The 12556-nt window shown below is 42.7% G+C and overlaps 2 protein-coding genes across 2 annotated transcripts; both read left to right on the top strand.

Moving 5' to 3' along the window:
- Window positions 1-19: 19 nt before the first annotated feature.
- Window positions 20-6811, top strand: c8g (complement component 8, gamma polypeptide). The gene is given in 7 exon segments (NM_001146430.1): window positions 20-440; window positions 703-848; window positions 3735-3805; window positions 4310-4417; window positions 4680-4784; window positions 4889-4924; window positions 6725-6811. Coding segments are annotated over 7 exon segments (666 nt in total). The 5' UTR covers window positions 20-260; the 3' UTR covers window positions 6745-6811.
- Window positions 6812-7558: 747 nt separating this feature from the next.
- Window positions 7559-9338, top strand: LOC106578378 (lipocalin). The gene is made up of 6 exons (XM_014157118.3): window positions 7559-7758; window positions 7998-8137; window positions 8228-8307; window positions 8381-8494; window positions 8853-8954; window positions 9081-9338. The coding sequence occupies exons 1-6, from the start codon at window positions 7669-7671 to the stop codon at window positions 9098-9100; spliced, it is 546 nt and encodes a 181-aa protein (XP_014012593.1). The 5' UTR covers window positions 7559-7668; the 3' UTR covers window positions 9101-9338.
- Window positions 9339-12556: the final 3218 nt, after the last annotated feature.

The raw sequence follows: 12556 nt of genomic DNA, 5'->3' as shown, positions 1-12556 counted from the left end.
TGTGTGTCAACATTTGTCCAGAAAGAGGCAGCACAGAGAAAGTGAAGGTCGGACACAAGACAGAGGGAAAGATAAATCGAGGGAGGAGTGGGTCATTTTTTTCCTCAGTTCTGGTATTACACTAGACATAATCATTTAGCAAGGATCCAGGCAGAACCAATCAGATTACACTAGCATCGTGATAACCACCTTGTGGGACAGACACAGCAGAAGGAAGAAGCAGAGAGCGGTGTTGGGAGTGTTTTGGGGACAGTGCTAAGATGACCAGGGTGTGGCAGTGTGTTACCATGCTAATGGTGGTGTATGTGTGTCTATGGGGGTTGGCGGAGGCGATTGGGGGAGCAAAGAGCCGACCACGACCCCAGAGGAGACTCCCCAAGAAGCCCAAGGTGAACCCCATTGACGAAACCCTCCCAGCTCAGAACATTGACATACAACAGGTAGGTACAAGAGTGTGTTTGTATGTGTGTGTGTTTGTGTGTGTGTGCAAACATGATCTCACAACTACAGCACAAACACAGCCAGTGGCGGACGTGCCTTGACGTTGTCAATGTTGAAACCCTGCTGTATCGTGTGTGTGTGTGTGTGTGTGTGTGTGTGTGTGTGTGTGTGTGTGTGTGTGTGTGTGTGTGTGTGTGTGTGTGTGTGTGTGTGTGTGTGTGTGTGTGTGTGTGTGTGTGTGTGTGTGTGTGTGTGTTGTAGATGGGAGGGCCGTGGTACCTGGTCAACGCAGCGTCTAAGTGTAACTTCCTGATGAAGAACGGTCTGAAGGTGGAGGCTACTGTGATGACCCTGACGCCCCCCTCCTTCCCAGACACCGCTCTCTCTGTTAGCACTACCACACGTCTGTGAGTTACACTCCTCTCTCTGTTAGCACTACCACACGTCTGTGAGTTACACTGCTCTCTCTGTTAGCACTACCACACGTCTGTGAGTTACACTCCTCTCTCTGCTAGCACTACCACACGTCTGTGAGTTACACTGCTCTCTCTGTTAGCACTACCACACGTCTGTGAGTTACACTGCTCTCTCTGTTAGCACTACCACACGTCTGTGAGTTACACTCCTCTCTCTGTTAGCACTACCACACGTCTGTGAGTTACACTCCTCTCTCTGTTAGCACTACCACACGTCTGTGAGTTACACTGCTCTCTCTGTTAGCACTACCACACGTCTGTGAGTTACACTGCTCTCTCTGTTAGCACTACCACACGTCTGTGAGTTACACTGCTCTCTCTGTTAGCACTACCACACGTCTGTGAGTTACACTGCTCTCTCTGTTAGCACTACCACACGTCTGTGAGTTACACTCCTCTCTCTGTTAGCACTACCACACGTCTGTGAGTTACACTCCTCTCTCTGTTAGCACTACCACACGTCTGTGAGTTACACTCCTCTCTCTGTTAGCACTACCACACGTCTGTGAGTTACACTCCTCTCTCTGTTAGCACTACCACACGTCTGTGAGTTACACTCCTCTCTCTGTTAGCACTACCACACGTCTGTGAGTTACACTCCTCTCTCTGTTAGCACTACCACACGTCTGTGAGTTACACTGCTTTCTCTGTTAGCACTACCACACGTCTGTGAGTTACACTCCTCTCTCTGTTAGCACTACCACACGTCTGTGAGTTACACTCCTCTCTCTGTTAGCACTACCACACGTCTGTGAGTTACACTCCTCTCTCTGTTAGCACTACCACACGTCCGTGAGTTACACTCCTTTCTCTGTTAGCACTACCACACGTCTGTGAGTTACACTCCTCTCTCTGTTAGCACTACCACACGTCCGTGAGTTACACTCCTCTCTCTGTTAGCACTACCACACGTCTGTGAGTTACACTGCTCTCTCTGTTAGCACTACCACACGTCCGTGAGTTACACTCCTCTCTCTGTTAGCACTACCACACGTCTGTGAGTTACACTGCTCTCTCTGTTAGCACTACCACACGTCCGTGAGTTACACTGCTCTCTCTGTTAGCACTACCACACGTCTGTGAGTTACACTGCTCTCTCTGTTAGCACTACCACACGTCTGTGAGTTACACTGCTCTCTCTGTTAGCACTACCACACGTCTGTGAGTTACACTCCTCTCTCTGTTAGCACTACCACACGTCTCTGAGTTACACTCCTCTCTCTGTTAGCACTACCACACGTCTGTGAGTTACACTGCTCTCTCTGTTAGCACTACCACACGTCTGTGAGTTACACTGCTCTCTCTGTTAGCACTACCACACGTCTGTGAGTTACACTCCTCTCTCTGTTAGCACTACCACACGTCTGTGAGTTACACTCAGTGTTATTTCAAGTGTTATATTATCAGCTATGTAAATTGTTTTAGCAATGTGAAAGTAGTTCTAGTACGAATAGTGGGGGAAGATAAATAGACAGATAAATATAGGTTGTATTTACAATGTTGTTTGTTCTCCACTGGTTGCCCTTTTCTCATGGCAACGGGCCACAAATCAAGCTACAGTGATTGCACATTGCAATATTTTGCCTAACAGCTATGGGAGTTTATCAATATTTGATTTGTTTTCAAATTCTTTGTGGGTCTGTGTGATCTGTGGAAAATGTGTTTCTCTAATGTGGTCAAACATTTGTCAGGAGGTTAGGAAGAGCAGCTCAGTTTGCAACTCATTTTGTGGACAGTGGTCACATATCCTGTCTTCTGTTGAGAGCCAGGTCTGCCTGTGGTGACCTCTCTCAATAACAAGGCTATGCTCACTGAGTCTGTACATAGTCAAGGATTTTCTTTGTTTTGGGTGTCACGGTGGTCAGATATTCTGCCACTATGTACTCTCTGTTAAGGGCCAGATAGCGTTCCAGTTTGCTCTGTTTTTTTGTTGATTCTTTCCAGTGTCATTGTTAGCTTTTTGCTTTCTCATTATTTGGTTTGGTCTAATTGTGTTGCTGTCCTGGGGCTCTGTGGGGTCTGTTTGTATTTGTGAACAGAGCCTGAGTGTGTATGCATCGCTTCCTTTTAGGTGGTTGTAGAATTTAACAACTATTTCCTGGATTTTGATAACTAGCCGGTATAGTCCTCATTCTGCTCTGCTTGAAATATACAAAGTATATTTTTGCAGAATTCTGCTTCTGTCGCTCGCTCTCTCACTCTCTTTCCATTTCTCTCTTTTTCCAGACCTCTTTCTTTCTTTGTTTCTCTCTCTCTCTCTGCACCCTCTTTAAAGCTCTTCCTTCCTTTTGCTCAAGTCCTTTCTTTCAGAGAGTACCCAAGTCTACCACCAGAGAGCACTCTCTCTCGCTATCTACCTCTATCTCTTCACATTCTCTCTCAGCTTTCTCTCTCTCCTTTTCTCTCTGTCTCTTATGTCAAGTCAACCTTACTCAAAGTGTCAGTAAACACAGTAAACTACACCACTCCACAACACTTCTTACCTGAAAAAGACAGTCTTGGCTCTATAGACATTGATCCTGTACTGGGGAACTGAACATGTTTGCCTGTTTTGACTGGTTATATAATTAATCTGGCTGAACCAGAGGAAATAGTTGGTTGTGCAAGTTGCAAAATGGTTGCAAGTTCTCTCACGCATGCTTGCATGCACACAGACATGCACACACGTGCAACCCCCCCCCCCCCCCCACACCCACACACACACATACCCACAAACACACACGCACACAAACAGTCTTATGCAATGTTAAAGCTACCTGAATAAATAACTCCGCTGATCTGTCTAACTTTTTCTTTTTTTGTCCTCTCCCTCCACAGTAACCACCAGTGTTGGGAGATCCTGCAGGCGTACACCATCACCCCCACCCCAGGACGCCTTGTACTCAATGGTAAGAGTCCTGTCACGCACAGAGACATGCCTTACAGCCCTGTTAACTGGCTATAGACACCCTTCTCCACCCGGCCGTCTCCTCCTCCACCCGGCCTTCTCCTCCTCCACCCGGCCGTCTCCTCCTCCACCCGGCCGTCTCCTCCTCCACCCGGCCGTCTCCTCCTCCACCCGGCCGTCTCCTCCTCCACCCGGCAGTCTCCTCCAGCTATATCTCTGAGAGCACTGCTTTGTCTCTTTAAAATTGCAGCTGGAACCCCGTGTCCCCAACATTCCACTGCTCTAAACTGATTGGCTTTTCATTCAAAGTATGCAAATCACACGTTATAGTCTGGGAATAATCACTGTGATATATTTACTATGTGTGTTTCAAAGGAACACCGGAGGAGAATTCATGTTCATATTCAAATTTCATTAGTTTGGAATGAGGTGCAAATTTGATCTTGTGTCAAAGTTATTGATATTACTGTATTATTATTGTTAACTATTATTGTTTTCCATGTAGGTAGTAGACCGTTGCTGAACACTGATATAGTGATTGGAGAGTCAGACTATAGCTCCTACGCTGTGTTTTACTACCAGAAACAGGGACAGCTCACCATGAAGCTCTACGGTCAGTCTGCGGCTTGTATGCTGCCAACCTGATTGATACCCTGTACTAACAACATGCTGCAAGCCAACAGTATGGGACAATATATCGGTTTGAAGCCAGGTCTTCTGAGCACGACAAGACTCTGTTAGCTAGCAGAGCTAAAGCCTAGGCATTACTTCTGGGAGATATGGTTCACCAAACCACATTCAGTAAACCATTACAGAAACATTAATGTTGAAGTCACTGAGAATGTTTCAAGGAGGCTGTTGTGTTTTCTCTACAGGCAGATCCAAGGATACCCTTTCAGAAGCCATCTTGGATAAGTTTGAGGACCTGGCTGAGAAAAAGGGTCTGGGATTGGCCTATGTGTTTGCCTTCCCCAACTACAGTAGGAACTTCTCTATCATAACTCACACACACAGCCTGCCATAACTACATCTCTACCACAGTCTGCATACATACTTAAAAGGAAATTGTTTCCAAACTGTACAGGTCACTGCGAGTCTGTGGATAAGGACCATGTGATCAGTGAGTATACCATTTCAAACATTTGTTAAACCATTGATGTGGGGCATCGTGGACCTAAAATGGCAAAATAAAGGAATTGTCCAAATATAGACTACATCAATATAAATGTAGACGCTTCAGAATCATCTGTTGTAGAAGGACAAGAACCAGCTGGATGAGGTGACTTCTCTTTCTTTTGGGCTCCCGAGGGGCGCAGCATTCTAAGGCACTCCATCTCAGTGCTAGAGGCGTCACTACAGACCCTGATTCGATTCCAGGCTGTATCACAACCGACTGTGATTGGGAGTCCCATAGGGCTGCGCACAATTGACCCAGTGTCGTTGGGTTAGGGTTTGGCCGGGTTAGGCCGTCATTGTAAATAATAATTTGTTCTTAACTGACTTGCCTAGTTAAATAAATGTTTTAAATGAAACGAGAATCCTAAACCACCCCCTAGCCCCTACCAACAAGCTCGGAGGGCCCTCCGTTGTCACGCGTTGGTGATAAAACTCCGTGTGACTTCCAGAGAGTGGCAAAGTGATCAATAAACCAATCATCTTCGGAAGATACTTATGACTTGAATGATGTAATGATGTTTAAATAATAAAACAAGCATGAAATTAAATGAACAAATCCAACCAGTCGTTTTACAAGATGTAAAGAAAAATATTTTATTTAGGAGTTATTGCATGTACATGCGTCAAGTCTCGAAATCAGACATAAACAAATACACGTGGCATATAATTAGGCGTGCAGCGCCATTCTTTTGTATTAAAGGTCCAATGCAGCCGTTTTTATCTCAATATCAAATAATTGACTGGTAAAAATTAAGTACCTTACTGTGATTATTTTTGTACCATTTTAATTGAAAACAAACAAAAATATATTCTTAGCTAAGTGCAATTTCTCAAGCAAGACTTTTGCTAGGACTGTCTGGGAGTGGTCTGAGTGGGCAGGGGAGAACTGAAAACTAGCTGTTATTGGCAGAGGTTCTTTCTTTCTTGGTCTATTAAATAATGGTGATGTCACCATGCAGGCCAAAACTCTATTCTACCAAAACTGGCTGAAATTTCAGGCCGTCTTTTCAAACTGCTCTTGTACTAAAAGGGCATTATCACAATTTCACAGTATTATTACAACATAGTGTGGAAATATACAGTACCAGCCAAAGGTTTGGACACATCTACTCATTCAAGGGTTTTTCTTTATTTTTACTATTTTCTACATTGTAGAATAATAGTGAAGACATCAAAACTATGAAATAACACATATGGAATCATGTAGTAACCAAAAACGTGTTAAACAAATCAAAATATATTGTATATGAAAAACACAGGTAATCACGTTTTTGACTGCACTGGGCCTTTAAATTGGCAAACTCCAAACAGGCGTTTACAGTGCATGTCGGGACAGCACTTTGCTCTGAAGGCTGAAGCCTAATTAGCCCATACACCCTCTATGATTTTCACTCCCTCATCTTTGGTAGGCTCGGAGCAAATGGAGAGAGGCAAAGGGAAGGGGGGATTTGGGATTCGACAGATTCAGATTGGTGGAATGGCATCCAACCCCCTTTAACTTTGAAAAAAAACATCACGTTTACTCCTTCGCAGGGCATGTGTGGATGTACTTGCACAACGGTCAGTTAGATAAATTGCGTTAACAAGTTTACCTAACTCTTACCTCATTTTGAAAACGCGTCTGCAAATCTATAGTATAGAAACAGATTTGCATAAATAAATGGGCATGTTTATTTTTGTCAAACTTAATTTACTTCGTATAGTTTGAGTTTATGTCTGAGCTTGTTTCATCTCTCCTTCCCAGACTGCGTGCCAATATGTTGAGGAAGATTTCAAGAGCCTGTATTCTGACTGCTCAGCAATACATGGCATATTAAAATGATTGAATTGCTTATGTGTGCGTGTTTTTTGTACTCACTACTGAATCTCCTCTCTGGATAGGCCTACTTAGTGGGTTCTCTCGCATGATAATGAGTCCCAGATGTAGCCTAGAGGGGCCAGGGGGTTTAGTTACAAAACGGGGGTCTGCAAACTCCTAGCCCCCATCCTAAACATCCCAGAGAGAGGCTGTGTGCACGTGTGTGTATTATGTAACCAACTCCCTGCCTACAAGACTCTGCCTGCCTCCTTCAGAACAAAGAGAGTTCAGGGCCATTATGTATCCCTCAAAGTTATCTTTCAGACCTCAACAGTATGCATACTTTAGGAGGAATTCACCCCAAACCCCAACATGGGTTCACAGAGGTCTAAAGTCATGCTCTGTCCTGCAAACTGTTACATTTACTTACTAGTTTTACAACTCACAAGCATGCAGCCCTCGCGGTCATGAGGACTGCTTTACCGGCTCACTCTGAGGACACTGTGTCTGTGTCAGTGCATGCATATTTGTGCATGTGTGTACATACTCGTGTGTCTTTATGCTGACATATGCATTTCATGGCGGAAGTTGTAGTGATCAGGAATAAGAGTTGTCTGAATAAATAGTCCTATCATTGTGAGAGGAGGAGAGGAGAGGGATAAATCATTCTGCTTACAGTGTAGACCCCCCCCCTCCTCCATGTGCAGTTGTGTAAGAGTGACATTTACATATCTTTGTGGGATGGAGAGGGGTGGGACTAACTACTGGAGCCAAGGGGTTAGGAGAGGGGAGGAGTAGAGGAGGGGTGGTACAAGCTGGAGGATATAAGGACATTCACTCTCCTCACACACCCTGGAGAGTTGAGCAGTCGCACACACCGATCTGTAACCATGATGCTGAGGATGATGGGAGTTCTGCTGTGCGCTGCGCTGGTCGCCTGCGTCGATGTCATGCCCCAGAAAGACTTCAACCTGGAGAAGGTAAGAGAGAGAGAGAGGTCAACAGAAAGAAACACACTGAGAGAACAAATGAGATAGAGAAAGCACAGGCAAAAAGCTGAGAGGAAAGGTATACAAGAGATTCTGAGGTTTAATGGGGTCAGAGTCGAGCAGAGGACACAGTGTAATCTGCAATGACTATGGAATCAATTTGAATTGTGAGAATGAATGATACGTCGTTCTTATTCTGTTTCTAACTATATCGTTCTCACGCTCCCCAGATGGCTGGTAGGTGGTGGATTGTGGGCTTTGCCACCAACGCCCAATGGTTTGTGAGCCATAAGGCTGACATGAAGATGGGCACTTCTGTGATGCTGCCCACCGCCAGAGGAGACCTAGACCTCACCTACACCAACCTGAAGTCAGTGTGTGAGAGAGCACATTGTGTGCGTCGGTGTGTGTTTGTGTCCATAGAACTTGTGTCACATTGACTCTGCTCTTTCTCTCTCAGCGCTGATGGTACTTGCTGGAGGATGACACATCTGGCCAAGAAGACTGACATCCCAGGCCGCTTCACCTTCACCAGCCAGCGTGAGTATGTGCACGCACACACACAGTCAACATAAGTCCACCTCCCTAACTTCTCTCCCCTTCTCCCTCTCAGGTTGGAACAATGAAAATGACATGCGTGTGGTGGCTGTCCAGTATGATGACTTTGCTTTGATCCACACCATCAAGACCAAAGACGGAGTACCTGAGGTGCTCAACAAGCTCTACAGTAAGTCTGTCTGTCTACATTTCTGAAATTAATTGAAGCTTTTAAAGATGTTCATGTTTTGTGTGTGTGTGTGTGTGTGTGTGTAATTAATCACAGTTCTTTGGTCTGCGTTTTTTTTAGACTGGTCATGTGTTTACTTGGTGATGTTGTGCTTCTACATCTGCATTGCTTGCTGTTTGGGGTTTTATGCTAGGTTTCTGTATAGCACTTTGACATTGGCTCATGTAAAAAGGGCTTTATAAATATGATTGATTGTGTTAACCTGGTGGTGTTGTATTAACCTGGTGGTGTTGTGTTGTGTTAACCTGTTGGTGTTGTGTTGTGTTAACCTGTTGGTGTTAACTTGGTGTGGTTGCAGGTCGCACTCCAGAGGTGAGCACAGCGCTGCGGCAGAAGTTCATGCAGTTCTCTCTGGATACAGGAATCATCTCTGACAACATCGCTTTCCTGCCCAAGAATGGTATGACATTACACACGCATACATGCAAGATCACACAGATATACTTACTGTATATACAATATTACGACAATCGCGTGTGCTTCAGTAGAAATAATCTGCTCACTCTTTTCTCCCTCTGTATTGAAGGTGAATGTACCGAGGCATAAAGTGTTTCTTCACTGATCCCCCCCTCCTCCTCCTTCATCCCTCGTCGAATCCTCTTCCACGGTTCCACCTCTCCTTTGTCTCTCCATTTCACATCCAAACTCTTCTCCTGGGAGAAGACTGTGAAACAAAAAACCCCACACCCTCGATGCACCACTCTTCATCCCTTTTCTACATGTTTTTTACTGCTGATTTCTGTTGTTTTGATTTTCTTGTGCTGAAATAAAGAATGTGTAACAACTCAAGTCTCAAAGTTAGTGTTAATGTAAACAATACGTAGGCTACAATCACATAAGCCTACCTACACTACATTAATGTGAAAGTACATTTTAGAAGCCATTCCAGAGGAGAATCCCAGGTTTCTAATCACAAATGGGACTTTATAAATATACAAAGTTAGAATGATGAGGATAAAGAAAATATATTTTAAAAGTGAAACAATACCTGTTCTGTAGCAATTCAGGATATCAGAATAACAGCAGCTGTACAGTTCTGTGTGATATTCACTAAAGCACAGATGGCTAGAGCGAAAACTTTGTATGGCTGAGCTTTCTGTTGTACTCTTGAATTTTGTAATTCAAACTAATAACAAGGGCTCAGACACACCAAGGATACTGACTGCTGAAAGGTACTTAGCACCTCTTCCCAGTGTTGCCAGTTAACTTTGTTGTTCACATAGAAAATATCCACCACTGAGCCAATAGTCAAAATATTCCAGACCATAAGGTGGTAGGTAGTATCTTGTTTGCCTTGCGCCTGCTGTAGATAGCTAGCGAGCTGCACTAATGTTGTTGCTAGTGTTAGTTAAGTAGCTAGCAACATAATTAAATCACAATTGACTCGTTTTTGAATGAAGCAGCTGCATGTAAGCTGCAGAGAGTAATTTGTCCTACTGGCAAATGGCGATGTTAACATTAACTAGCAAGCACACTGGCAGTATAGAATAGTGGAGAGTGAATTAAATGGTCTTCATCTTTAGTGTTGTGCATTTAGTGTTGTGCATTGTGTTGCATTTACCACCCCACTCGTTTCATAAGTGTGTGTGACGGCCTTGCTCAGTTAGCAAGCTAACGTCAGCTTTCTAACTAATGAGCTAGTGCACATTATCCAACCTAACAAAAAAATCCTTCTTCAAGCACAACACTTCTTAGCTAGATATAAAGACTTGCACTGGAAAAAATATTTATGATGCAGCTTTATTGTTTTAGTTGGAACAATTCTGATGAAAAGGGGATGGATTATAGCGGGTTTGTCGGTACCAGGACTGTACGCAGCATGTATGTATTTTGTTCTAGCAAGAGAAGGAACGGCCTCCTACTGTGCTAAGTACCAATCAAATCAAATCACATTTTATTTGTCACATGCGCCGAATACAACAGGTGTTTCACCTTACAGTGAAATGTTTACTTACAAGCTCTTAACCAACAATGCTTTAAGAAGTTAAGAAAAATCGGCAGATTTCTCTGTTTCTGGCCTCTAAATAAAACTACCACAGAGTAAATAAAAACGTGTTATAGAAAAATATGAAATAATGTATTTTTTATTGCAACAATAATACCAATATTACACATGAATACAGTGAGATTCCTGTGTATACAATGAAAAAATAAATGTACAAGACACCAGGCGACCCCCCCCCCCCCCCAGAACTCCCACCCTCCAAAAAATAATACGAATAATTCAGGACAAGGCAATGAGACATTAACAGACATTCAGACATGACTTCTAATAATTCCAACTTTTTAAGTTTCACAAGTTTGAGGGTTTTATAAAATTGTAACAGTTCAATTAAAAAAATAAACAAAATAAGGTATTTTCCCACCCATTTACATTAGTGGATATAATATTTGGAGAATAGCAATGTTAATAAATAGTTATGATCAGAATTACAAGGATAAGCATAATGCCATTTAACATCATCGAAAGGTAAACATAGGAAATTTAGGAGATTTTATACAATGCTGAATTTCAATCCATAGTTTACTAGAATGGCGACATTAAAAATAAATAAATGCTCTATAGATTCTGAATGAGCAAAAACACAAGCAGTTGTGTCAAAATTGAACCTTTTGTGCAAGAAATCATTAACAGGGTAAATGGAAGAAAATATAAAAAAAATGTTTCTTTAACTTTTGGGATAACTGGACAATTAAAATAAAAGGTAGTCGCTTTTGACCATAGTATGGGTTGATCACTTCCATAGCAAAATATGACTTAATTAACTGTCAATCCTACCCACTTATTGTTGAAATTTTTATACAAAAGTAATGAATTGGTAAACTTGGAAAAGTGGGAACAACCTCATAATATAACAAAGTGTTCTTAAATAAGTCCAAGTAAAGGAAGTGGAATTGCTTTGCAAACCTTCATATAGAATATATGAATATTCAATATATGGTCAATATTAACTTGAAATTTACCAATGAACTCATCAAACGACAGAAACTCTCCAGTGTTGTCTAACAAATTTCATTAGGAATTCAAGTCCACCAAGTTTATTAAACAGATTATTAGGGATATGATGCCACATAGAGGTAGGATTAGACAGACATAATGTCAACCATTAAATGTTAAAATACCTACTAACGACTCAAAATCAATAGCCTGTAAACCTCTATGATTATAGTCTTTCACTAATTGAGATTTTCGAATAGTATGCGTTTTATTCCTCAAAATAAATAACAGAATTGCCTTTTTTGATGTTATTAGAAGAAAAAAGGGACTGCCTTGGATAAATGATTCCAGATAAACCATCAGTCTTGGATTAAAGAATACGACTCCAAATTGACATGTCACGTTAATAATAATGCAGAGTGACACAGACATCGTAGACAATGTGTGATCCCAACGCGGGCAATAACCATCATCCACATGAACACCATATAAGTCTGCACATTAATCATAGCTTCAGCTCTTTGTGTCTCAGTCCTCATCCCAGCACAACTGGTGTTGTGTCCAACATATACTTCTTCATCTGAAACAATATATGAACTACCCATCACTGCGACCTGTACGCTCTCGTTGGCTGGCACTCACTACATATCCGTCGCCAAACCCACTGGCTCCAGGTCATCTATAAGTCTTTGCTAGGTAAAGCCCCGCCTTATCTCAGCTCACTGGTCACCATAGCAATACCCACCTGTAGCACACGCTCCAGCAGGTATATTGCACTGGTCATCCCCAAAGCCAACACTTCCTTTGGCCGCCTTTCTTTCCAGTTCTCTGCTGCCAATGACTGAAACGAATTTCAAAAATATGATATATTATATCTCCCTCTCTAACTTTAAGCATCAGCTGTCTGAGCAGCTTACCGATCACTGTACCTGTACACAGCCAATCTGTAAATAGCACACCCAACTACCTCATCCTGATATTATTACTTATCCTCTTGCTCTTTTGCACCCCAGTATCTCCACTTGCACATCATCATCTGCACATCTATCACTCCAGTATTAATG

This window comes from Salmo salar, chromosome 19, assembly GCF_965601325.2.
Source record: "Salmo salar chromosome 19, fSalSal1, whole genome shotgun sequence".
Classification (NCBI taxonomy): domain Eukaryota; kingdom Metazoa; phylum Chordata; class Actinopteri; order Salmoniformes; family Salmonidae; genus Salmo; species Salmo salar.
This window is presented reverse-complemented; position numbering and strand designations above follow the sequence as displayed.

Coding starts and splice junctions, on each gene's coding strand:
- LOC106578378 (XM_014157118.3), top strand. CDS start 7,669: ATGATGCTGAGGATGATGGGAGTTCTGCTGTGCGCTGCGCTGGTCGCC. Junction 8,308..8,380: donor CTTCACCTTCACCAGCCAGC/GTGAGTATGTGC, acceptor TCTCCCTCTCAG/GTTGGAACAATGAAAATGAC. Junction 8,955..9,080: donor CGCTTTCCTGCCCAAGAATG/GTATGACATTAC, acceptor TCTGTATTGAAG/GTGAATGTACCGAGGCATAA.